Genomic DNA, 27,587 nt, shown 5'->3' with positions numbered 1-27,587 from the left:
CCTAGGGCGTCTTCGTGGTCGTTTGGCCCATTTCGTGGCTGTTTTAGAGATTCTATTCGTCTCCATACGAAAAATATGGCCGGCCAGTCGGACTCTTCTACGGGCGACAATGTTACGAAGTTTGCATATCCCACTCCTTCGGAAAACCTCTTTATTGGTGACATGATCTAAATAGCGGATCTTTAGGATTCGGCGGAGGCATCTCTGTTGGAAGACATCGAGTCTTCTATTGATGTTCCCCGATGTCCTCCAGGACACTAGAGTAAACAGTTATCGGAATCACGATGGAGGTAAACAGGCGGAATTGGATTCTCAATGCTGGATGGTGAGGACCGGATCTTGTTTATCTCTCAGAAGACTGTCGCCGCTTTTATTTCCGATGCGGAATTTTATGTCCATTTCCTCGTCACCATTTTGGAAAATAACACTACCCGAGTAGGTAAATCTCTCCACTTTTTCCAATCGTCGTGCTCTGACAATTACTTCCCGCGTTTGGGCAGTGTTACATACATGCATAATTTTCGACTTTACGGCATTTATTCTGAGGTAAAATTTGTGTGCCTCCCGATTCAATGCGGCCTTGGCGTGCTATAGCATTGTCTCGCTTTCCTTTAGGGCGTAAAAACCAAATCTCTAAGACGATTCTGGTCAGACCAGTGGATGCCGGCCCCAATGCGCATATGACTCTTCTGCCCGTCGCATTACATAATCGCATAAAAGGGGATGAGAAAGAGGGGATGAGGAAAGGGGACAGGACACAACCCTGCCTGACTTCTGTCGTAATTTCAAAGAAGTCCGTATGACCACCTTTAGTCTCCACGCAACAACTCAAATGCAGGTATAAGGCTTTGAAAATGGTGACAAAGTTTGTCGGTATACCGTATAGTCGCAGAATCCGCCAGAGGGACAGGCGGCGAACACTGTCAAAAGCCTTCTTGAAATCAATGAAATTGATGGCCAATGGGTGTCGATACTCGACATATTGTTCGATGATATTTCGAAGGGAGATCTGCTCACTGCACGATCTTCCACAGCAAAACCCAGCTTGTTCCTCCCGCAAGCGCTGATCGAGGGTAATTCGCAAGCGTCGAAGGAGAACCACACAAAATGCCTTTCCAGGCACAGAAAGGAGAGTGATACTTCGGAGATATCTCCTTTCTTAAGAATTCTAACTACAGCGCCCCTTCTCCAATCCTCTGGGGTTGCCAGCATCTGTTAAACAATAACGTTAGCTTTTCCAACATGGGCTGCCTTCCATGCTTCAAAATCTCAGCCGTAATTTTGTCCAAATCGGCTGCCCTACTATTTTTACGCTCTTAATCGCAAGCTCCACTTCCTCAAGAATAATATCACCGGTGTCCACCTGACGTTCATCCCGTGTATCCTCAATATCGAAATCGTATATAATGGTCGGTTCCGCTTGATTAAATGTTTTTCGAAAATGTTCCATCCACCTCTTGTTCTGCTCATCTCGAGCGATCAGAAACTTTCCGTTTTTGTCTTTTATTAGAACGCTGGAGTTACTCCTTATCCCATTTAGTTCATTGACTATGCGGTACAGGGTCTTGGAGTCATTCTGGTCGGACGCCTCCTGCGCATCAGTGCCCTTTCGTTCTAACCATTCCTTCTTGTCTTTCCGACAGCTTTTTTTTTATAAGTCTATTCAACTCGGTGTATTTTTGGCTTTGTTCCTCCATCTCAGCCATTGTTTTAGTCTGGTCAATTTAAGTTTTTTGTCTTCCCTCTCATTAATTAACTTCCACCAGCGATCTTGGATCCATTGATCCTTTCATCTTTCTCGACGTCTTCCAATGATGTTTTGGGTGCACTCTGTGGTAATGTCTCCGAGGTTCCCGCAGAGATCTTCTATATCTCTTATCTCTCCAAGAAGGGCGAAGCGATTGTGAAACCCCAGAGTAAATGCTTCGGCGATAATTGGATCATTTAATTTTTCTTTCGCGAACGATGTTTTTAGCATGAACTGCCTTTAATTGCGAAGTTTGAGTTTAATATCCGTCTTAACTAGGTAATGATCAGATCCAATATCTGTAAACCCTCATCGCGCAATGATTACCTCCATATGATTTTTACTAATACAAATAAAGTCTATCTCATTAAAAGTGCGCCCGTCAGGTCTTCTTATGAATAAGCCGATGCTGGAAGTAGGTGTTCCCAACACATAACCCGTTGTGTTTACAAAACGATTGTCACTCATATAAGTAGAGGACGCATGAGCACCAATCACAGTCTCGAGTCCTCGATGGTCACCTCCCAATTGGACATTGAAGTCCCTAATCAGGACCTTCGGGTCATGATTCGGGATACCGTCAAAGACCTTTTGGAGCTGTTCATAAAATTCATTTTTATTATTTTCTCCGCGTTGTTAGTTGGCGCATAAACCTGCACCACAGTCGGCGTGCACACTTTGGCGTGTCCATGGGTAAAGCGACCTGTAATAATCTGATCACTGAAGGGCCTCCATCTAAGTGGTGGTTTCGTCGCTCGTTTACTCAGAATAAGACCTACTCCACGTTCGTGCCGCTCTTCATGGTCCTCGTACAGAATAGTCTTGCCATCACTACTGATTCGGCCGTTTGTCGCCCATCTAACCTCACTGACGCCAAGGATGTCCAACCGGTTTTCATCAAATGTCCGTAATAGCTGAGCGAGTCTTCCATTCTGCCATAGAGTACGCACATTCCTCGTTTCAATTTTCGTAATATTTCTGGCGGAAAAGATCGTTTCCGACATCGGACACCGTTATCGACGCCGTCTTTTTTTTCTTTTTTTCTGTTAAAACTATAGTTATAATCTAAAACATGTTGTATTTATATGTGATTAAAAAGAGGCATAAAAATGACATGGTAAATCATTGTATGGTTCAACGCCAAAAACAATAGCGTCGCAGAAGGTTTATAACCAGTATTTCAGTAAATTCTTGAGAGCGCCAACAAATTTTCGTAAGTGTGGACCTGTGCACCGCACAGGAAGAGGCGCAAGAATTTTCGCCACGTTCGAAAAGAAAGGGTGAGGTAATTGCTTTGGTCTTATACGTGAAGTTGACCTCTACAGACTAATGAATTTCTTAAATGTACTGTACATTTGAGAAATTCTCTGCGGGAAACATGTTTTCTATTTTGGAATGCTTTAGTTTCAATTTAGTTCAGAACCTGATGATGACCTGTAAATCAAACTGAAAACGTTTGTTTTCGAAGTAAATATTTTCTCGGCAAAGATAAGATGTTATTTGTATGTTATGTTTGGTGTATTGCTGAGTACTTTTTGATATAATTACAGTATTTTGATTGTATAGGACGCACATACAGTATTTTAAAGGGAAACTCGACGTACCCCCAAATATCACTTTGCGTATCCCATTTTGGAGACTACTGATCTAGAGAACTGTTATGCGTGTGGGGAAGTACTGTACAGTACATACTGTTGTGAACAATTCTTTTCGTGCATGAAAAACATCAAAACTGCTGAAAGAAATACGTCGAGTGATTCCCATTTAACTAAGATTCTTAGAATTAAGACTAGTACCATAAAAGCAGATATCGACAATATTATAAAAGTAAGGCGATGTCAAAACTCGCATTGAATTTATTTTTATTTTGTGTGAGTATAATTTCTGTTTTTACTGTCAATAATACAGTATTTTTTAAAATAATATATGTTTGTTATTAAAACTCGATATTCATATTTTTAACTTTTCAAAAGTATATATTTATATAAAGTACTTTAGTGGCCCGCTGATTGTATCTAAATTTCTGATTTGGCCCATTAGGAAGAAAGGTTGGACAACCCTGGTTTAGCCCAATGGAAATAAAAATTATTTTGATTAAGTTATATAAGAAAGGTATGTGTGACGTGTTTCCGAAATAAAAAATTATGATGCAGAATGCGTGTTTTATACAGTACGCTTGTATAACGTTTAGAATATGAGAGAGTTTCCACGCACGAGTCATTCCTTCCATCCTATTTATGTCGATAATCAAATATGATTAATAGTTTAATTCAGTTATGTAAACGGACTGTACAGTACATTATATTTATTAAGTTTGCGTTCATCCTCGTCCTTAAATAGATTTTAAGACAGAAATTTAATAAAAATTTTGTAATTACTTATTCTCTGCATAACTGAGTATGGCATCAGTCTAAAGAAATTTAATCAACTTTATAGAAAATTATTAAAATTCCTACTTGATTTCGAAGTATTTCGTGTTTAGTCAATCGATACATTTTACATACAAGTAAATTGCCATTGCTTTATTGAAACATGTTATTTTATAGTTTAATTTAAAATAGGCACATACTTTTTCATAATTAAATTCAATTTAAATCTATATTCAGAAGTGATTAGTAAAATCATTTCTGAATTTAGATTCAATCCGCATCGGGTACCGTAGAAAAGCTTACATTCTTTTTACTACCCGGGTGTCTGAACCCAGACGGAATTCTCACACAATCGTAAAAGACGATGTCTTTTACGTCAGCTGGTATATGAGGTCCCATCGTGTTGATTTGTTCTTAAATTCTTATAAGAATCATGTTTAATAGGAAGAATGAAAAAATTAATTTTAGTTTTATCCATCTTGATATAACGGGTATAACTTTTTTTTTCTAAAAACAATTGTCACTAAAATTAAAACAATCGTTTAATATTCCACAAGTATAGGCTACTTACTTCTGCGGCAGTTGGACTGTAACTAATTTCTTAAATTTTTGTAATGAGATAACATTAAACAGTTTACCATTATCTACAAAGCACTGGTCGGTGCACACTGCAACATTGCAATCGCAGTGTCTGCAGTGTGCGCTGGCGGGTTAACGTTACAGTATAGAGTTAATTAGATTGGCTTCTGAAATAAATAAAATTGTCATTAAGTGGTTTGATTCTTATTATTAGGAAAACTTATTACGAATATAAAACGTTACGAGTATATCGAGTGCTTTTACGCAAAAATTTTAAAAAATTTGAAATGTAGAGTTAATCGATACGAATTGTGAATGGTTCGTATAACAGCCGGAAAAGTAAAAATGAAAGCTACTAAAACCTAAGATTGTTCTGTACGGGGTAGTCGGGTATATTCAATTTTTTACTATAAATTTTATTCATAAAGCCTCGGATAGGAATTTAACACCCACATCATCCCCGTAAGTAGGCCAGGGTACTCGGTCGTTACTGTGTCACGTATTTCGTAGGCTCGCGCCGTTAATGGACATAACTATATTAACGAATTTCGCACGAGGCGCATTTATCTTAACGCGTTTTCGTTAATGCACGTATTCATACTCGCTCCTATTACGGCCTAGTATTAAAACTTAATAACGGTAGCCATCTATTAACGAGATAAACCCGAGAGACTTTTATTGTTTGTTTTGAGCATAGGCAAACGGATCAATTCTAATTGTTAACTGACGTCTGGCGGCCTTCTAATAAACGTCTCTAAGCTTATTTTATTCATACGTGTTTGACTATGTTTTGATACGTTTAAACATTTTTATCTCAAATTATTTTCAATTGTTCTTACGTAAGCCGCTCGGTTCTTTCTAAAATGTTTATTTTGGCATGTTTACGACAAGCGTGTCGTTTCGTAATAAATATCGCATCCAACTATGTGACAGTATAGAATATCTTAATGCACGTTCATTGATTCGATCCCGGTTGTCACGCGAAAAATAACGACGATGTAATTATCACTGATATGGACGAAACACGTTAAAATAGGCGGTAAAGAAATAGTTAAAAGACGTCCGAAAAAGGTAACGCGTGTCTTTTGTAAGAAAGAACGATAAAGTCCGGCAGTGTTTTTTGTTAGGATAAACTTATTCGTTATCGACGCATCACGCGCTACACGCTTTTAAACGCGATTTCACCCTCAAAACAAAAGTAATAATTTGTCCACGATTAATCCACTCGATGGTGTCTGACATTAAACAATAGATGCACTTTCCAGCTTGGATAAAACGAGTTCGTGTAAAAAGTGTGTCTGCCGCCGCGCCATCAAGTGGATTTAATATTTGTTGCAGTTACGAATCGGTTAAAAAGCATTTTAAAAAGCGTACTTATTCATTAAATAGTTAACTTCTTTTGAGTGTTTGAAATTGAGGGCGAAAACTTTAGCACTTACTTAAGTCGACGTTGCTAACGAAATCAAGTACAAGTAAAAGGTGAAAGTTTTACTTGTACTTAATTTCTCTTCACTTCCGTCCATTTCACTGGACGGAAGTGAAGAGAAATTTAGATTAAACGTCTAGCGCCACCATCCCGTAAACCTAGAAACAAACTTGTAGTCTTCGGGACGGCGGCACTCAACGTTCGCGTTGGCGTTTTGGCCACGAAAACGTCGGCCGCGACCTCTCTAATAGCGAGGTCGCGGCCGAAGTTTCCATCTCTAAAACCTTCCGATATCGCCTGTATCATAAGATTAGCCAAACGAGTAGATATTATATACAGTACTTATAATTTGTAACTTTTGTATGCATTTTCGTAAACATAATGTATTTTGGTCCGAGCACTCTTCATTAACTCGTTTTTTACGTCTTAGCTATCCTCCCGCTGTTCCCGAAAATACTTGGTCGTAGTAGCCGATAAACATTTTCGCGTCTTAAAATTATTTCTCTCGTTGTGTTACGAATTTTCCATCTCGAAGCTGATTTTTTACGTTTAGGTTTCTCGTTTCCTGATCTTTTGCTTGTCCCGTGATTCCGGGGAATACGTGAACTGTTTCCCCGGACCGCTGGATATTTAATTATTTTTAAGATATAAAATAAATCTTAAAATCGTACGATATAATTTTTCATTTTTTAAGCAACTTAATACGTCCCGCAACCTCCAAAATAATTATAATAATGCTGTGTAAAATATGCATAAAAAATTACTTGTGAATTACGTAGAAATTTTCACAAATAGAAAAAATTTCAATTGTAGAATTTCGTCCGATGGCAATTTTACGAAAATTAATTTGAAGACGTAGTCTGTCCAAAATTGGTAACCACCATTTATTCACTTCTTGTGTTCGAGAATACAAACATTGCCGTCCGACGAAATTCCACAATTGAAATTTTTGCAAAGATTCGTCACTAGGGAGAGGCTAGGAAAATCTACATTTACCAGCGCATTTTTCTCAGTAGATACAAAGCCCGAAAATCCCCGAGTGGTAAGGATGGAAAGAAAAACGACGTGTGTAAGATCCGCCAGTTTCAATTTTAACTTTGTAATTTGAATTGAATATTTTTCTGTTTTTTAAAGGAATGTTTTTAGCTTGACGACCAAGCAGCCTAAAAAGAAAGGTCGGGTCGTCGATTGATTGTATTCTGGAACACAACAAGTGAATAAATGGTGGTTACCAATTTTGGACAGACTACGTCTTCAAATTAATTTTCGAAAAAATTTATTAAAGTTTGCTGGAAACTGCCTTTGAATTGAGCTGGAAATTTAAAGAAAAAGTGAACTTAGATCAAACTTCTATGTTAGAAGTAATTTGCGTTATCTAAATAAAATATAATATTACAAAGTGTTATTGTAAATTTTTATAAGGTTTTAAAAAGCAAAGATGTCAATACTCTGATTACTCAATTTGATTCTTATTTTACTAAAGAAAAGTCCCGATTCAATCGATTTGGGTGGAATCGTCTTTAATGCGCTTAAGATAAGACAGATGTCGTGTTTTTTCACCCGTAGTCTGGAAGATTTCTAGTTTGTTTTCGAGATGCATTATAGTACTTTTGCCGTCTCGTATTCTTGATTTGTCTACCTCGGCTGCTTTAATAGCGGCATCGAGCTTATAGCCCGATAATTCGGCAGTTCGTTTGCCTTTAATGATCGAATTTATGAAAAAAACTTCATACTGCATACTTTGTACTCGTTTGTATCCTTGCCCAATTTGCACAACCTGACATCACGCGGATATTGAAGCTACCGGGCATGGTTAAAACTTAAGACGGCATCGGTGCAATTATTCAACAAATTACAGGTTCTGACAATATATATATTTTCTGTAAAAGTAAATTCGTCCTGTCAAGTTTTTTAAAAAAGTTCTGACGAATAAAGAATTTTCAGTCCTGCCACAAATAGGTTACATATTGATTATTAACAATCTGTGACGTGCCGTAATAAGAAAAAATTTAAATAACTAATAAGCGGGATTAAAATTAATAAATACAAATGTATTTTGACATTTTATGAGTTAATTACACTTTCTATTTGCAAAATTTCCTCAACTTTAACAGGAAATAAGAAAAAGGTAAACTTTTAAGAAATTTGTGGGAGTTCCCGGGTTAAAAAAGCAGCCGGAATCCCGTTGGAGAAATCCTATTAATTAGATTCAATAGTAGTTTAGAATTTTCTAATTGTATTTTGGATGGAGATGTTAATTAATCTCGTTTATCTTGTAATTCCTATTTCCTTTGTCATTAAATTTTGTTGTTTACTTAGATGATTTTGCGTGAACTACTTTAGAGATCGAACGCCATAATGGGGAGGGCTCCGCGAACCCTCTCCACTGGAACTATAGACCTCGCGTAGGGGATAAAACGGAATATAATTCGTATCGCGGGTTAAACGCGTAAAATTTAGCTGGTATCGGGAATTCTGATAGAAGACGAAGATCCTGTGATCTGTCTTCCTAAAATAAATATAACTTTTAAGCCGTCCATCGAGAAGGTGAGCAAACTTCCCCCGAGTCCGACTTCGCAGAGAGGTGACTCGAAAGATAATCTCAGCGCCGCGAATCCTCACACTTCTCCTTGCTGAAGTGTTTTCTCTTTCACTGATTTGGTAGGTGTTCTTGGGCTTGTGTTTTGTTCTATTGTTCGCCGAAATGAAAATTTTCACGTTTTATTTGGTATTTCTTCATCTTTCATAATCTCGGCACCAATATCCAGGGTTTGTTGGGATAGTTTAGACCAGGGTTCACCAAACTACGGCCTGCGGGGTCAGTTCGACCGGCCCGTCGCCACACTGTGCCAAAATATAATTATTTATATGAAAATATCATAGATTGTAGATAAACTTAATATGTAAAAAAATTAAAATAAGTGTAAGTAAAAATGCCAAAATTGCTCCAATCTGATTTTTGCATCTGACAGTAACATAATTTTTAGAAAAAATCAGTGAAATAAAAAATTCGGAGACTAGACTATGCAAATCAGAGTGCTTTTTTGTATGTAAGTATCATTATTAATAATTTGTCGTCTTTATGTTTGTTAACTTTTATAAATCTTCTAATATAATATTTTAAAACTCTAAATTTATTTATTTATAATTTTTGCATTTCTCGTCAATCGTCAGAAATACCACCTACTTTCAATTCGCATACTTTGCACAAAGGACAAGGGCCTCGCAAAGATCTGCCGCCCGGGGCCTCGCAATGGATAAGGCCGCCTCTGTCTAGACCTTAGCCATCCCGACGGTTGGGAATAAACTCCTTCCCCCATTTTGGCGAACTTACAACTCTATACTTATTTTCTTACTTCTCTCAGTCTTACGGCCAGCAGATTTTCGATTGTATTTTTTTTTTTTTAATCTTAAGCTAATTGAAATGAGTTATATTTCGATGAAATCGGCTGAAATAAACAAGCTTTTCACATAATGATGTTTACATAGTGCACATGTAAGAACCTTCTTACATAATGTACAGTACATTATGAAAGAAGCTTATCGATTATATGCGGTAGTATTGTGCAATGATAAACGTATGCCATCACGTTGATGCAAATGGCATCGTGGAAGAGTGTTATGTTTGGCACTTTCATTCACACTGTTGTTACCGAGTTACGAATATATGCTCATATTCCCCATATGCTTATATTTCCACGGTCTACCATTTACTGTATTTCGCAGTTGATGTTTTAAATGTTTGTTCTGTTTCTGAGGAGATGAAAATTCTATTTTTCGTTAGAATAATCGGTCTTGTAGAAAGTAAGCAAGAAAAATAATTGTAAAAGTTCGTCTTAGAAAAATAGTTAATTAAAATAACAAATAAAGTGTATGTAGAAACATGAAATATATATTATTTTAATTAATATCCGCATAGCCTAAAGTTTATTAAAATACTTTTAACGAAATATAATCGGAAAACAAAGTTACCCGAAGAAAACAGTTGAGTTCTTTTATAAATTAACTTTCGGAATTGTTATACTTTCAATGAAACAATTGTGTTGTTCCCACAAATATTATTAATATTTTATTACTTTTTTTTGTAGAAATGGAAAAAGGTTCCAGTTTGTGTTTTCTCTGCTTACTACGACCGATATTATCGTCGATCTACGTAATTGGACTAGATTTCATTTCACCCTGCCATTGTTCGTCTAATGGCAAAGCGCGTAGCATTAAAGGTAAATTATATAAAGTTTATAAGATTTTCTTAGAAATGTTTCTTTGGTCAATGGTAGTTCACTTCCTTATTCAATTGAAAGACAAAGATCAAATGTGCGTGCGTTGGATAAATATGTACGGAAACGATGCCAATTCCGTAACCATCGTATACATTACTCTGGCCGAATACTTGGCCGTGCAATACAGCATTCTAAGACGAAAAACCTTTGCATTTCGTCAACACAGGTTCGTTTACAGCGAAGAAAAGAATGTATGTAAACTGATTGATCTGGCTTCGCTGGGAACTATTTCCTTAGTCTTCTTTTTACTGACGGCTATATCAATTTCTACAATATTTACCTACCAAGGTCTGAAGAACCAGGGAAGCGCAGACTTGGAAGCTTTCGTCTGCACCACAATTTTGTCTGTCTGGTTTTTGTTGCTGGTTGCACACGTATTTTCTATCCTATTCGTCTTCTCTTTTATTCTATTTACCATAACTTACTGTTTCTTTCGTTTATCGGAAGAGTTAATATATCTGGAGAAAAAGGTTACGGTTTGCGAAGAAAATATAAACAGATTTATCGTGGAAAATTTCGGGTTATGGGAAATAATCAAAGATGTGAACGCAACGTGGGAACATACGTTTCCTTTAATGTATTCTCATTACTTGTACCTGACGTGTTTCTTCGTGTACGGAGCGCTCTTTGTTCAAATGCACGAATACATCCGAATCGTCGTCGTCGTCGTTTCCTTTTTCATACTAGCCGCCATTTTAATAGCATCGCTTCTTTTATCTCGAATATCTTCGATGGTAAGCGATTTTTATTTCTTTTCTATATTAATTAAAAATCTACACGTATTCAATTATAGTATTTAGATTTTGAGTGGATAATTAAATGTTTAATAAATGCTTTCGTAGATATACGACAACTTTATTGGCATCGGAATATTTTCTTCTTCAAATCTTCCCGTGCCGAATAAAATGAAAGTAAGCGATTTATTATTTTTAATTTTAATCACAAAACCTGAAATGAGAATATCGTATATCGAGACATTTCCTAAAATAAAGAACATATGAAGAAATAGCAGCGACGTGTAGTAATTTTTATAATGTCATTTCCGGAGATTCGATATAATTCTGTGCCAAAATTTCGTTGATGAATGTAAATGTTCAAAAATATAACGACAGAGATATATTCAACTCTCAAAACCATCATTTAATAACTTTATATCATTTGCTTGTTTTAGATCTTAATAAACTCTGTCCTTTATTAGGTGTGACGTCAAGATTACGAGTTAAAGCTTAAATTCAGATCAGCATTCGTCTTACTATTTAGATGAGTTTCACATTCGATTTGGATCGAGTGATAAACCGTCTTTATCTTCGGCATCTTTACGACATCTTGAAGTTGTAGAAAATATTACAATAGTTAAGAAACGGATGCTTTACATATAAATAATAATAAACAGAGAAAAGAGAGAAGGCACAAGCTGGAGTTTCTTGCTTAAATCGTAATTTAAAGCAATATAAAAATCAATTATTTTTACTTTATTTTTTCTTTTATTACTGTAATCTTTTCTAAGTATCTCATTCTTCTTAATGGAATCCTCTTTTTTTCAAAATATTTTAGCTATTGTTAGTGTATATTCTGCGGACAGACATTCTGACTTGATCTAAGACTGATTGGGTTACTTACATAATGCGTTAATTTGAAACAAGAATACACTAAACATATAGATTTGTTTTCTTCCTCGTACGGTATGAGCTAATACAATGGTAGTTTATTCATTGGGCAAATAGTAAATTGCCATTCTAATCTATCAACAATATATTTTCATAATAACTCTATTTAATTTTATCATAAATATCTTTAATATTTTGAAGGTTCTAAACCATTCAGCTTTTATCATTTTCGTATTTTCTATTGCAGATTTGTAATTTTATGAATAGATACACTGGAATAATTAAAGGTTTTTCCATTGGAGGTTACATTACTATTAAAAAGACATTTGTTATTAGAGTAAGTATGCCGATGTTTTTCTATTACATTTGATTTTATATTCAATTTTTTATCTTAATCTTTCAAATTAACATATCGAGAGGCCAAAAATGGTAATTAAATAACTAAATTAAATTTTCTGAAGTTAATTAAAGTTCTCGTGCGTAATGCGCCGGTTTTTCTCATTATCGAAACTTCAACCTGTTGAGCTTTCGTATGTTTTGCTAGTCGTCCGCGTTGGCGTACGCGCAGTAGTTAGCTTAGCCGGCTTCCGCTCAATAATAATTAAGCGGTGACAATGCAGCACGCCTGCAATCCGTGGAATGTGAAGAAAATGGCCCGAAAAGCTCCAAAAAAGAACAGGAAAGACATAAATACAAGGAGAGAAATCTCAGAGTAGTTGCGTACATTTTTCCAGCATCGCATTTCGTCTTTTGGTTTGTCTATTATTTACAAAATATTTCTGCAGTTTTTATAGTGACTTTTAAAATATTACAAATAATTTTTTACATTCAAATACGATTTTCAGATGGTGAATGGATTATATTCCGTGCTTTCGTCCTTAGTGCAATTAAGAACGTCGAAAGCGAAGGGATTGAGTATCGGAGAAAAGAGTTTCAACACTACTTCAAACTACACTAATTATTAACTGCAATATTATCGCAGTTAGTAACCGTATCACTTTTAAACCACTCGTAAACGTTTTTATAATTTATTTCTTACAAATCGATATATGAACCGTGTGAATGGGCTTGTTGTTGTGACCGGAGGATCGGAGTCTCTTTGACCCCTCGTCAGGATGTGACACCACCGAGTCTGTCAGGACTCGGAAATCGCGACGGAGGTTCTTACGTCGCGGGTGAGCGGATACGTTCGTTGTGGAGGTGGAGGTAGGAGAACCGAGGAAGTGAGTCACTCGGGACACTGGCTAAATAACAAGAATAACTTTAATAAAAATGTATAAAAAATTACAGCACGACGCATAGCTAACAATGACGTACTCCTAGATACACGGAGAGAGAGAGTTTACAAACGCTTCGCGAGTTGATAAATACCTTGGTTAAGGAGATGTTAGAGTTCCTTGAGCCGCCGGGTATCCACGATCCTAGACAGTATATTCCACAGAGGTATACAGTCTACAGTATGAAACAATCCACACGGTACTATTTCCACGGTATTAATTCCCGGTCTTCTAGGTGGGGTAACGCTTTGGAAGTAGATCGGAAGGTTGCGGGAAGTTTTCCAGAGTTGGACTCGCGGTGGCTAACCAAACGACGACTGCCTGGATTTGTCATCGTTCCCTCGTATTATTTTTCCACTCGGGTTTTTTCCACGAGGTCGGAATCTCGTTGTTAAGGGTCGGGTGTCCGATACGTGAATTACTTCTGAATGTTCCGGATGACATACGCCTAACTAGATGGATCATCCTCAACGAGGAAGCAAGTTTGTGGGGAATAATTTTTATGGTTTTTCAACAGATCTTTTGATAAAATGGTGGAGGGGAAAAATCGAGAAATTTTTGATTGAACACCTTCGTCCATTCGTCTGTCACACTGTCATTAAATTATTTCAATTCAATCAGTTTTAAAATTAAAAAGCCATTCTTCAAAAGTCATTTACATCAGAAATTTGAAAGTACGACGAGTCGTATACTTAAGAGAAAGTGAATAATTGTTTCAAGATTGTTTAACTGATGAAAGACATCCAAGACGTACCAGATATGCTCTAGTACAGTGGTTCTCAATCTTTATGAAGTCAGGGAAACACTAAACTTTCACATTGTTTTTCGCGGAACACTTACTGTACATTAGCTTTAAAGCAGGGGTGGCAAATCTTTTTGAAATCAAGCGCACTCGGTCTAGTAGATGACGACATTGGTGTTTGCTAATTACATTCCCATACGAAAATTATTTTACATTGTATTGACTTTTCTTTTGCAACAATTTTCAATTGTATATTTGTTTTTCGCGGAACACTTGAAGTGACTTCACGGAGCACTCGTGATCCGCGGAACACGGATTGAGAACCACTGCTCTAGTGAAAACAGACAAAACCAATCGTTTAAACCAGGCCTGGCCAACCCGCGGCCCGTCACGTTAAATTGCGTGGCCCGCTAAGCGATATTATATCTCTATTAAACCTTTTGTTTCCCGTTGTGTATACCAAAACAATTAAATAAATGAAAATTTGCATGTGTCATCGTTATAAGGCGCAAGTACGCGTACGAACTCTTGGTATAACAATAAAATATTATTTATTTTGTATTTGTTTTACTTTTTTAAAAGCATGTTTGCCTAAATTGTGGTCCACCGTAATGTTACGCGTGATCAAAGTGGCCCGCGAAACAATTTGGGTTGGCCAGGCCTGTTTTAAACCAATAGATGCAATCTTTTAAATGTACAGCAAATATGTATGGAAAACATCATACATGTTGATTTATTTTTGTGTGTGCAATGTTGGTCTCTTTATTGCTAGATTTATCACACCTTCTCTGGACACAAGATCAGTGTTAAAACATCAGTTTATCTTCTAAAAAGAAACTTTGCATTTCGAACCTACACTGCCTCATCAGCTTCTTTAACACTATATTTTAACAATAAAATGTGTAAGTTAAACAGTATTGATTAAAATTAAAATTTACATATTTATGAAATTGTTACATCCACATCTACGAAATATACAATGAAATCTCAACATTTGGCAAACTATCAATTACAGAACCAATCATTATGTATATACTATAATATTAACAAAATGTCAACAATTTGAGTACACAAATAACATAAAAAGTATAACTATGAACTTACATTAAACGCGTTGATATGATGTTTAGAGAAATATAATTAACTACACCTTCGAAATGTACAGAATTGTTGAGATGTTATTGTACATTTTGTAGATGTGGATGTGTCATTTCATATATACAGGGTGGGCCAGCCAAAACGAAACGGCAGAGTGTTCGTGTTCGTCCAAGCAAAGCGCTCGGACAGGTCGATTTTACTCTCGAGGGGACATCTTTTGCAATAAAGTTTTTGCGATTCTGAATATTAACTAAACAAACATTTTTTTCGAAATAAATGCTTGTTTACTTAATACAAAATAAATGAGTTTTTAAAATTTTTTGTTGTCTGTTGTATTCAGAATCGCAAAAACTTTATTGCAAAAGATGTCCCCTCGAGAGTAAAATCGGCCTGTCCGAGCTCTTTGCTTGGACGAACACGAACACTCTGCCGTTTCGTTTTCGCTGGCCCACCCTGTATGTTATATTACGACCTAGACTTTTACTGTTAATACAGTTTAACTTACACGTTGTGTTGTTGAAATACAGTTGTAGAGAAGCTGAAAAGGGACTGCAGGACCGGAATTCGTACTTACTTCTTTTGGAGAATAAATTGATGTTCTACGACTGATCTCGTGTCCAGAGACGGTGCGATAAGTCTAGCAATACAGACGCCAACATAATGCTCATAAGTACTGTGTAGCCTATATCAAGCTAGACAAGAAGCGCACTATAGTGTTATAGATTTATTATTTTTATTTTAGTGTAAAAATGTGATCGTAATAAAATTAAATTGTATTATTAAACAATTTACAGTGCAAAATTTCTTACGTAAATAATTCTTCAATGAGTACATTAGAAAATTACATTATACTGCAGCTGCTTTTAAGAAAAATGATGAAAATTGTTATCACTTGTACAGTTCGTAATATAAAGAAAAATATAATAGCAGCGAATGGAGCATATATATAACTTGTTTGTGAATACTGTAATATAATTACAGCTATAGTAATATATGTTTTGAAAAAAAGCACAATTAAAATGGAGGCCTAATTGACTTAAACTGCCCTTTTTTTCTTTATTAAAAATTATAGTAAATTTCATCCTCATTCGAAAGTATTCTACATTTTCCGGTCTATATCGTAAAACTTCAGATTTATCGTCGTTTTCATTTTGTTTTAATGTGTTGGCAAATTTACGTTTCTTTGTTTACTTTTAAAAAAATCAATAATTTTTAATCAACCAATATTTCTCTATAAATAAAATATAAACAAAACTTGTTGTAAAATATAAAAACCTAGCAGATGAGCCCGGACAAAACGTAACGATAGCTAAGATTAAGATTAGATTGTAGCCGATCTTACCCGTTTTCACTGGGTGCAAGAATTAGGTTCACCCTCTTCCGAGAATAATTAGAGAATTTTTAGATGGGTCTAAAAAATATGTTCGATTTCCCGAAAAAGAACCGCATCTAAAATAGTAAAGTAAAATCCGAGTTCAGGGTAATCCTTAATTAACATAAATTAAATCCTTAATAAGGGTAATCTCCCTCTCCCCCGCGGAGGTGAATTTCGGAAAGTGTACGTTCTCATGACGCACCCTGTGTTCCAAATTTCAACTTTCAACTTCTAACCGTTTGGGCTCTGCGCTTATTATTGCCATTATCTACCCGTCTCGATTATGTTTTCGGTTCAGTTGCAATGTACAGACTTCTACAAGCATAAAAGCAAATGTTAAGTTTTGAAACAGAAACTGGGAAACTATCAAAGTAATTTTATTTTAACGAAACGATTAACCAAACATTTTTGAGAATTTTGTCGCAAATACTTTTCTGAAATTCGAAATCGTAATTATTTTCGCCCCATTCTTCTCACAAATTCCACGTAATTAATTCGACCCTTCTCGTCGGGATCCGCTTCTCGGATCATTTCTTCCACTTCGTCGTCTGTCAGCTTCTCCCCCAAAGTTGTCATGATGTGTCGAAGCTCGGCGTCGTAAATGAATCCATGTCCTTCCTTGTCGAAGACTTTGAAAGCCTCGACTATCTCTTCTTCGTCGTCCTCGTCTCTCATCTTTTTGGCCATCAACACCAGGAAGTCGGGAAATTGCAAGATTCCGTTTCCGTCCGGGTCGATTTCTTCTTTTATTTCTTGAATCTCCGCTTCCGTCGGACTATAGCCCAAGGATCTCATCAAGTTTCCCAGTTCTGACACCGGAATGTGGCCTTTTCCTTCTCTATCAAATAGCGCGAAGGCTTCCTTGAATTCGGAGACACGCTCTTCCGTCAAAGCATCGACCATTTTAATTCCTTTCCTATCTTACAGTTTTTTAATCCTTCAAGAATAACTTGTTCGGCACTCTTCAACAATGATGAGATTGTTAATAATGAATTATTGTTAAATAAATTTTTAAAGTAGAAAATATAATTTTCTGTTTCTGATTAAGATAACTTCCATATCAAATAAACATTAAAATTACTCATTATAGATATAATTATATCATGTAAAATAGTAATAAAATTACTAATACTTTATATTTTGTCGTAGGAGAATTTTTTCTAATATATGTTAAAGAATTACAAAAATTCTTAGACCGTCGACACCTCATTGCCGAGTGCAAAAGGAAATTCAATTATTTCATTTCCTTGTCGAGTGAAACACAAGCAATGGATTGGTGATTTCTCCCGTCTCTGATCTCCAGATATAACTCTGTTTTTATTATGTCAGGCTGTAAACAAAAATGAAAATAGCAATATTAATTTACAGTACAAATTACACAGGAAATTATTATAAGAGTTTTACCGTGGAATCCGGTAAATCCAAAAAAGTGTGCAATTTATTATAGAACCCAGCTTTTAATGGGCATTTTATATTAAAACCGGTGCAAAGATCTATTTGAGGTAGATAGAATGTTTCTGATCTGTTTGTGTAAATATCGGTAATCCGAGACAATATATAAGGAGACGGAATATCTTCGTCTGCAAAAACGTTAAAGTTATTATATGTACGCCATATTAAATAAAACATACTATTTATAAAAGTTTACATACAAGAAGTGAACTTTACGTAAAAATATATGATGTCTGCCGAAACATTCGAACAATTTTGATTTAAATTCGCCTCGAGACAGCTTTCATTATACACGTTTTCTACCTTCCCTTTAGGAGAATCTGTAAACGGAAACAAAATTAATTTCTATAATTGCATTTGTAAAATTACCGAGACAAGTCTTTTTTTTTCCGAAACTTTTTACAAAGTAGAAACACCCGATAAGTATCAAAGTTATAATAATAAAAACACTTAGATGCGTGAAGTAGACGTCACTTACCGCATGTTGTGTAATTCAGTTGGGCCTGGATGAACGGGAATGTAACAAGAACGGAAGCAAAACATAACACGAAATGCATTTTGCTACTTTTAACCTCGTGTAATTTTTAGTATCGTTTGAAGTTTCTGAAATGACAAATTGGCATGACGTGTACCATCTTTATATACGTTCTTATATGACGAAATGGCATGAAGACGAGAAAAAAATTCTCGTCGTCATGCCACTTCGTCATAAGAACGTATATAAAGATGATTAAATGACGAATATAACAAGATTCTGTGTAATATTATTACACACGGTAATTAAAATACATGATTCAATTGAAATTAAATTAAGAACATAAAATTTGTCACGTAAAATTTGACGTGCCGTGACGACTAAACACTTTGAATTCTAAATTTTTACATTAGTTATTTTATAATTTAAACAAAATTTCAAATTTAGACCTACGCGAAGTGCGTGGGAAACGACTCTTTCATTGCATTCCTCACATCAGCGACCAAAAATTTAAAACATAAAATATTATTTATTCGACCGGCAACTGAAGTTACAGTCATCGTCCGTTTAAGAACAGTTTTTTCAACGAGCGTCTTTTGTCATCTGGGCCATTCACAATGGCCGATAGTCGAGTGGGCAACAGAAACTTAAAAATGTCCGCATTTCTGAGTTTTGTAAATATTGACAAATGAGATATATAAATATATATACGGCTAAGACTTATCAGGTGTAAGTTATAAGTTGTAAACTATGGGAAAGGGAATGTTTTCTCAAGGTAACGTAAATGGTCACTTTTTTATCTCGTACAAAATCTTCGTAACATTAAGCTTCGAGCAATCTTTAAACCAGGTACAATGAGAATTTCGGTTCTTTTCGTTCCAGAAAAACTTATTATTTACGTTATTTTATTTAATTCGAGAATTATTTATCTAAATAACTGACAGTTAATTTTAGAACGTTGACAAAGACAGATCTGGGTCGTGTAAGGAGTAATAGGAACAAGGGTTCACCAATTTTATCCTCTAACGATTGGTTCCTGTACCAAAGAACAACAATTGGAAACCAAATAATTTTCTGGGACCTGTCTCGAAAATCGCAATTGAGCTTCGGCTACAGCAACCTCATCGAAATTTGGAATTTTGGATTTTTTGTAGTCCTTTTATCGGACTACAAAAAATCCAAAAAACATACGAAAGAGCGATAGCAATTTTTCGACACGGGCACCAACGTAGAGCGTACCGGGAAGCCCACCGAAGTACCGTACATTAATAAAAGTTTTAAATTGCGATAGGGAAAATATAATATTATTTTGCTTTTCAATAGCTCTATGGAGTTTCCATTTTGTTTAATAGTAGCGTGTTAATGAAAAATGTTTTGTAATATTTGGGTGTAAATGATAATTAAATTAGAAATACCGTATGTGTGTTACGAGAAAAATGTATATACGAATTTTCAGTCTACAATGCTATTCAAAGGAATTTATATCAGATTTTACTACTTAGATGTAACGAACAGAGTAAAGTTTGATAGAAACGGCGGGAGAATTTAGTCGACGGTAATAATCTTTGCATAATTTGACCACGTAACATTTTACGTGGCTGTTATATAATCTTATCTATTTCGTGAGTATAATGTGAATTTATTGAATTTATAACAAAATATATCTCAATTTTATATATCACGTGCGTAAATATGTTTGGCAATTACACAATAATATTAATAAATAAATTAAAGCTGTGTTTTTGGTTTATTTTAATATTGTGTAATTATACCTTTCATTTTAAAATCATTTTCGCACCACTTTTTTAAGCGCTCTCTCTTAAACGATTATATATGATTATGTAACAAATCGGAAATGCCAACCCAACGTATGAGTTGTAATGCGCCAAAGTCATAGTGGAAAATTTAATTAATACAGTGAAACGTCAATGTAACGGACTAATTGGGGATTTGGGGCGTTACTTAAAGCCGAAATAGTTATATAATAAAGTACACTTACTCAATGCGCGTGTTGAAATATTGACAAATTATTTCGTTCGTGTTTTTACTTACGTAGATACGTTTGTGTAATTAAAAGTAAGTAGATATGAGAAGCTGAAATTCACAGAAATTTTGTTTTTGAAAATTACACCCTATTACACCTATATCTCTCCATCACTTCGGTTTTGGTCTTCGTTGGTTTAATCTTACTTTAACTTTAAAAGTGCTGTATTTTTAAATATTTAATATTTTCTTAAGTACAATAAAAAATTATTCATTATTAATAAAACGATTTTATTATTTCTTCTCGTAATACGATTTCTTTACGTCAATGACAATCGAATTTGAAATAATAATAATGATGATGATGATAACAACGACTTGTTAATCCAGTTACACACGAAAAGCATTTTAAAATAAACAGCGTGGTAATTTTCATGTAATTTTCATATACAGTAAAAACTGCTTAGGCAACCGCCTGCCAAAACGGGCAAAAATTTCTGGCACGGAATAGTTTATACATAGAGTCTTCGTATAAGTTACCCGTATCGAACGGCCACCCGTGTAACGCGACCGCGGACATCGATTTTTGGTCCGAAACAACGTACAACAACTGTAATAAGCGACCACTTCCGCGAATATATCTGGTCTAAACTATAACTATTGTTCGAACCCACTTCGGGCACTTCCCTACTCTTGAAATTAGGTGCAGGTGTTAATGAATTAGTCTAGCAACAATGGAAAATCATTTCAGTTTGTTCGAAAGACGAAAGAAATGCAAAAGGCTGTCGTTAGAAGATCGGGTTAAAGTTATCAGAGAAAGTGAAAATGGTTTATCACAAAGGCAATTAGCCGCGAAGTTTAACTGTGGGAAAACGGCATTTATTTTACCGTAGATCTACAGTGTTTTCCTTAGGGGTATAAAATATTTACGGGATACAATTAATCGGCTGATCTCATCGTTTGATAAAATTTATTTTAGTTTTTGAGACTCATATACGGTACACGTGCAATAAATAGTTTCTGTATCGACCTACCTTATTTCCGCGATATTTTTACAAAAACAATATTCAGGTAATTTTCACAGGCAAACAATAAACGCATTAACACAAAATCAGTTTTACGGGCAACCTTCCTTTTTCGATAATGCGATTGTCATTGATGTAAAGAAATCGTATTATGAGAAAAAATAATAAAATCGTTTTATTATCAATTAATAATTTTTTATTGTACTTGAAAATATATTAAATATTTAAGCAGTGGCGGCCTTAGGGGGTGGCGAGCCGGGCAATCGCCCGGGACCTCGCTCTTGCAGGGGCCTCGCGCAACAACCCAAGTAGAAAAAAGTTTATATTTAAAACTTGATTTTATCCTTAGCTATTAGTTATAACAATAAAATAAATTTGATTAATTCACAGTACAGTATATATAAGTATTAATAATTGCCTAAATAAAATTTTTCATTTAGATTTATACACTCCACATTCGTATAAAAAGTAAGATTAACGATATCAAAATTAATTAATTTATCAGATAATAATAACATTTTTTGTAATTTGACTGTAAAACACATTTGAAAAGTTCATTACTATTTGAATTCTACGCCTCGAGCATTAGAAAACCCACGTGAACGCGCGGTTTTGTTACTTTCGTGATTCATCGTGTTTACGATTTACGCTCGGGGAATCCCCGTGTTTCATTTCGTTCGTCAACTCTTGTCACCCGACGCTTATTTTGCTAGCAGCCGTATGCGTTACATAATCGTTTGTATATATTAGGTAAGGTAAATAGACATTCAATGATATTAAGGTTTAGTGAATCTTACATTATTAACAGTACTTACGGTAAAGAGTGAATTGTTAGAAAAACTGTGTAAAACTACTTGTAAACTACCTCTGAATTAAAGCGAGGTTGAGGTCGAAGTTTTAAACGCGAAAACGTGTACGTCGGACGTTCGGCGCCGCTTTCCCGTAAGCCTAGAAGTTTGACAATGGTGTTTGGAAAGTCGGTGGAATCACGCTGGACATTCCAAGCGCCATTGTCAAACTCCTAGGCTTACAGGAAAACGGCTCTGAACGTCCGACGTACACGTTTTCGCGTTTAAAACTTCGGCCTCAACCTCGCTAGTCTTATGAAATGAGTTCGCGCGATCGTGATACCGGTAGAAAATTTGAGTCAGGTAGTTCAAAAATGAAACGAGTAGGGTTTCTCAAACGGGATCCCGGTTTTTTTTAACCCGGAAAATATCCCGGAAAATTTTTCTTATTCCGGGAAATCCCGCAAATTTCTTAAAAATTCACCTTTTTTTAATTTTGTGTTAAGGTTGAGGAAATTTTGCAAATAGAAAGTATAATTAACTCATAAACTCTCAGAATACATCTGTATTTATTAATTTTAAACCTACTTATTAGTTTTTTTTTAATTTTTACTCGTTATGGCACGTCACAATGGTCAATAATCGATACGTAGCTTATATGTGGCAGGACTCTCGAAATTCTTTACCTGTAATATCTGTAATAATTGTGCTTATGTTGTCTTAATTTTTAACCACGCTCAGTACCTTCAATAACTGCTTAACGCCAGGTTGTGCAAATTGGGCAAGGATACAAACGACTAGTACAAGGATACAAAGTGTGCAAGTGTGAAGTTTTTCTTCATAAACCTGATTATTAAAGACAAACGAACTGCCGAATTATTGGGCTACGATGTTTCTATTAAAGCAATCGAGGTAGACAAATCGAGAATACTAGAGAACAAAAGAAGTACTGCAATCTCGAAAACGAACTAGAAATCTTTCGGGATACGGGTGAAAAACACATATTTGTCTTCTCTTAAATGCACTAAACACGATTCCAATCACATCAATTAAATCGGAAACGGCATTCTCGGTAGCGAGACTTTTCATTACTAAAATAAGAATCAGATCGAGTGATCGGAGTATCGACCATCTTTGCTTTTTAAAATCTTATAAAAATTTACAATATTTTGTATTATATTTTATTTAAAAAACGAAAATTATCTTCTAAGTTAGAAGTTTGATCTAAGCTTATTTTTTTTTTATTTTTAATTCAACTCAAAGCATTTTGTTGTTGTTGTTGTTGTTGTATGCAGTTTCCAGCAAACTTTAATAAATTTTTTCTATTTGTGAAAATTTCTACATAATTCGAAGGAAATTTTTAATATATATCTTACACGGCATTATTAATATGAATTTGGAGGTTGCGGAACGTATTAAATTACTTTAAAAGATGAAAAATAATTATATCGTTTGATTTCGTGATAATTTGTATATCTTAAAAATAATTCATTTTGTCCCGGGAAACAGTTCACTTTTATCCCGGAATCCCGGGACAAGCAAAAGACCGGGAAATGAGAAACCCTAGAAAGCGGGTAGAAGAAAATCTACGTGGGTCTTTATATAAATATATAAAAAGTGATGGTCAAGAAACCTCTAAAAACCCGTCATTGACTGAAAGTGACACATTATTGCACTGTAACCCTAACCCAGCTGAAATTATTCCTTCGACATCGTCATGGGTACCGTTGCCATCTAGTAACAATAGCGAGGATAATGAGTCAACAACATCATTGTCTCTTACACCGCCGCCGCCGTCAACACTATCCAGCCAAGAATACGTAACTGAGTCTATGTCTACATCCATGACTGGCGGAATTGAAAATCTGAATCCTCAAAATGACCCAAGTTTGTGGCCATTAACAATTACTGATGTAGACCGAACCAAGATTGTATTAAAAGGTCCAATCCGGGTTATAGTTGATTTTTTCCCCGTAAATGATAATGCCCGACCAATCAGCGGATATCATTACAGCAAAATATTAGCTAATGGTGAAAAACTTGACAGGCGCTGGACGATTTATTCGCAAACAAAGGATGCCGTTTACCGCTTTCCGTGTCGAATGTTCGGACTAGAAAATACAAGAATTGGATCCAGTGAAGGAGTGTGTGATTGGAAACACGTAGGTAATTACCTAAAGTCTCGCGAATCTAGCCGACTGCACAAAGATTGTATGTCGAAATGGTTAAATTTAGAGAACGAGTTAAAAAGCTGTACCACTATTGCAAGTAGTCTTTAGCCCAGACTGAAATTGAACAAGAAAGGCAGCGTTGGAGAGATATTTTAGAAAGACCACTTGCAATTGTCAATTTTTTAGCATCTCACAATTTGGCCTTCCGAGGTCGTAGAGAGAAATTAATATCTGACTCAGATTTAAGTGAGGTTAGCGGCAACTTTATAGATTTAGTAAAGTTAATAGCCCGATTTGATCCAATGTTGCGACTTCACAGGAAACAAGTAACAGACAAGACGACTAATGACCACTATCTCGGAAAAATATTCAAATTGAGCTTATACAATTAATGGATAGTCACGTGAAGGCTCAAATTGTTGACAAAATAATAAAGAATAAATTTTACTCGATTATTCTTGATTGTACTCGTGGCGTTTCTCGTGTTGAACAACTGTCAATTATTATAAGATTTTTTAATACAAATACAGCTGACATCTGAAGAACATTTTATTGGCTTCTTAGCTGTCGAAAAAACCACAGCTGAGAGTTTGACTAATTATATAACCACAGAGCTAGAACAGTTAGATATATCATTGCAAAATTGCAGAGGCCAAGGATATGATAATGGAGCCAATATGCGCGGAGAAAAAAGTGGTGTCCAGAAACGTATACTTGAAATTAATCCACTCGCTTATTTTTTACCTTGTGGGAGTCACAGCTGGAATCTCATCCTAGGAGATGCAGCATCGTCTTGTGTTCGAGCAAAATCTCTTTTTGCTTTGCTACAAAGGCTGTACACTCTGTTTGCCGGCTCGAGTCAAAGGTGGGCTATTTTAAAAGCACACGTAAAATCCTTATCGCTAAAACCACTTTCCGAAACCAGATGGGAATGCAGGGTAGAATCGGTGAAGGCCGTTAAATACCAACTAAGCGATATATGTGATGCTCTGAAGGATTTAGCAGAAAATACAACAGATTGTCAGTTGGTTAGTGAATGCCATTCTATAGAAAAGGAAATAACTATCTACGAATTTGTAGTTGCTCTCGTCGTGCGGTACGACATACTTACGAAGATAAATGTTACAAGTAAAATATGGCAAAGCGAAAAACATGCACGTAGATGCGGCTATACAACACCTAGACACATTTACACGTTGGCTCGATAATTATCGGGAAAATGGTTTCCAATCATTCTTGATAAGAGCGAGAGAAATAGCTGAGAAAAATGGTATTGACAGAAAATTCAAAGAGAGAAGGAGACGTAAAAGAACGGATTTTGATTATGACTGGGAAGATGAAGCTCTCGAATTTGCCTGCGGAAGAGATTTTCAAAATAAACTATTTTTATGTCATTGTCGACAATGTGCACGCAAGATGCCAACATAGATTTGTGGCACTTAAACATCGCGAGAGCGTATTTGGTTTCGTGTATAACATAAAAAGATTAAAGGAAATTAGTGATTGTGAACTTGGAAGCAATGCAGCGACTTGCAAATACCTCTGTAGGAGTAGGAGAAACGTCCGATATTGATGGACACGCATTGTATGAAGAACTGAATATGTTTATCCGTGTATATGAAGGAAACGACGACATTATCTCGGTGCTGAAATATATAATAGAAAAAAAAATTAACTGAACCCCACTATCGAAGTAGTCCTGAGAATTATTGCCACCATACCTGTGACAGTTGCGTCTGCGGAAAGGAGTTTTTCGAGGTTAAATATTAAAACATATTTCAGGAATTCGATGGCACAAGATCGGCTTTCGGCCCTTGCTACTCTTTTAATTGAAAATGACGTAGCTCATTCGTTAGATTATTGTGTTTTAATTAAAGATTTTAGTCTTAGGAAAAGCCGCAAACATCATTTTTAAACCCCTGCGTATATCTTTTAAGGCAGCGGTTCCCAACCTTTTTTCATTAGCGTACCCGTGACGTGTGATTTCTCTAGATTGTACCCCTCATTTATAAAACTTAGTGAGTAACCGTATTGTTAATTTTACATGTTGTAACTTTAATTTAAAAGAGAAAAAGCTCTTTAATCCGAAAAATTTTTTTCGGGTTAAAGAGACTTTTACTACTTCATCAAAAACAGCTAATTTATAATGTTGATAAAGAGAATATATTTATGTTCATACACTTAAAAATCAATACATTTACAATACAAATATAATAACAATCAAAAATTACAATAAAAATAAAATTGCACACAAAACTAACTTGAAAGTATTTAATTTCGTATTAAAGGAGTTCAGTGTGAGCTTTGTCCTTGTTTTTTCTCGCATAATTTTTTGTCAGGTTCGACTGATGCGAGGTATAATCTCAAATCTGGAACTGCCTTCAGCTTATTGCGATACTTATTTTTAATATATAGATAGAAGAAAAAGCTCTTTCCTCTTAACCTCGATAATAAAAAATACTTTTATAAACAAAAAATACTTTTTTCAAACAACAGGTGGGAATATTGTTGAGAGATAATAATAATAACGGTAACACACTCCACCATCAAAAGTCCGTAGCATAATCACTAATCACGCATAATGGTATCCTCACTACTATTGACCGACTGCGCAACATTTATTGATCTGTTGCATTGTACAATCGGCAACATAAGATTTAATTTCTATTATTGCATTTTGAAATGTATAATAAAGTTTGTGATTGTTGCAAACAGAGCCGTAACTAGGGTATGGCCAACGTGGCTCCCGCCATAGGCGCCGATTTAATAAAGGCGCCAACGAGAAGGTTTTGGAGTAATATGTATTCGAAATTAATAACACAAAAAACTTCTATAATTATATTTATATAGTATTTATTATCTGCAATTTCTACGAACGTATATTTCAGAAATAAACCGCCATTTTTATTTGTATTTAATAACAAAAATTTAAAAGGCGCGCCATTTTTTTTCTTGGCCATAGGCGTCCAAAAACCTAGTTACGGCACTGGTTGCGAAAAACATTTTTACCTAATAATTTTTTAATACCATTAATTTGTGATACACAATATATTATTTTTTCTGCCATAATAACTAACTTTTTTCTGTACCCCTAAACAACCTATCGCGTACCCTCAGGGGTACGCGTACCCCGCGTTGGGAACCTCTGTTTTAAGGCATTTATGTACCTTCATTTATCATTATTAATAATTTG

General features: G+C 35.3%; 2 protein-coding genes and 1 long non-coding RNA gene across 3 annotated transcripts; 1 reads left to right on the top strand and 2 right to left on the bottom strand.

Moving 5' to 3' along the window:
• Nucleotides 1-10,391: 10,391 nt before the first annotated feature.
• On the top strand, nucleotides 10,392-12,973 carry LOC136981119 (uncharacterized). The gene is made up of 4 exons (XM_067277395.1): nucleotides 10,392-11,135; nucleotides 11,244-11,312; nucleotides 12,256-12,345; nucleotides 12,854-12,973. The coding sequence occupies exons 1-4, from the start codon at nucleotides 10,392-10,394 to the stop codon at nucleotides 12,971-12,973; spliced, it is 1,023 nt and encodes a 340-aa protein (XP_067133496.1).
• Nucleotides 12,974-16,861: 3,888 nt separating this feature from the next.
• LOC136981086 (uncharacterized) lies at nucleotides 16,862-17,616 on the bottom strand. The gene has a single exon (XM_067277348.1). It carries the CDS (start codon nucleotides 17,401-17,403, stop codon nucleotides 16,954-16,956), a length of 450 nt encoding a protein of 149 aa, XP_067133449.1. The 5' UTR covers nucleotides 17,404-17,616; the 3' UTR covers nucleotides 16,862-16,953.
• Nucleotides 17,617-17,691: 75 nt separating this feature from the next.
• On the bottom strand, nucleotides 17,692-18,267 carry LOC136981087 (uncharacterized). Its single transcript, XR_010881645.1, has 3 exons — nucleotides 18,153-18,267; nucleotides 17,905-18,080; nucleotides 17,692-17,830 (listed from the first exon to the last, which is right to left on the bottom strand). It is a non-coding gene; the product is annotated as an uncharacterized lncRNA (long non-coding RNA).
• Nucleotides 18,268-27,587: the final 9,320 nt, after the last annotated feature.

The sequence above is a fragment of the Centruroides vittatus genome, unplaced genomic scaffold, assembly GCF_030686945.1.
Source record: "Centruroides vittatus isolate TY-2023 unplaced genomic scaffold, ASM3068694v2 contig_743, whole genome shotgun sequence".
NCBI lineage: Eukaryota > Metazoa > Arthropoda > Arachnida > Scorpiones > Buthidae > Centruroides > Centruroides vittatus.
This window is presented reverse-complemented; position numbering and strand designations above follow the sequence as displayed.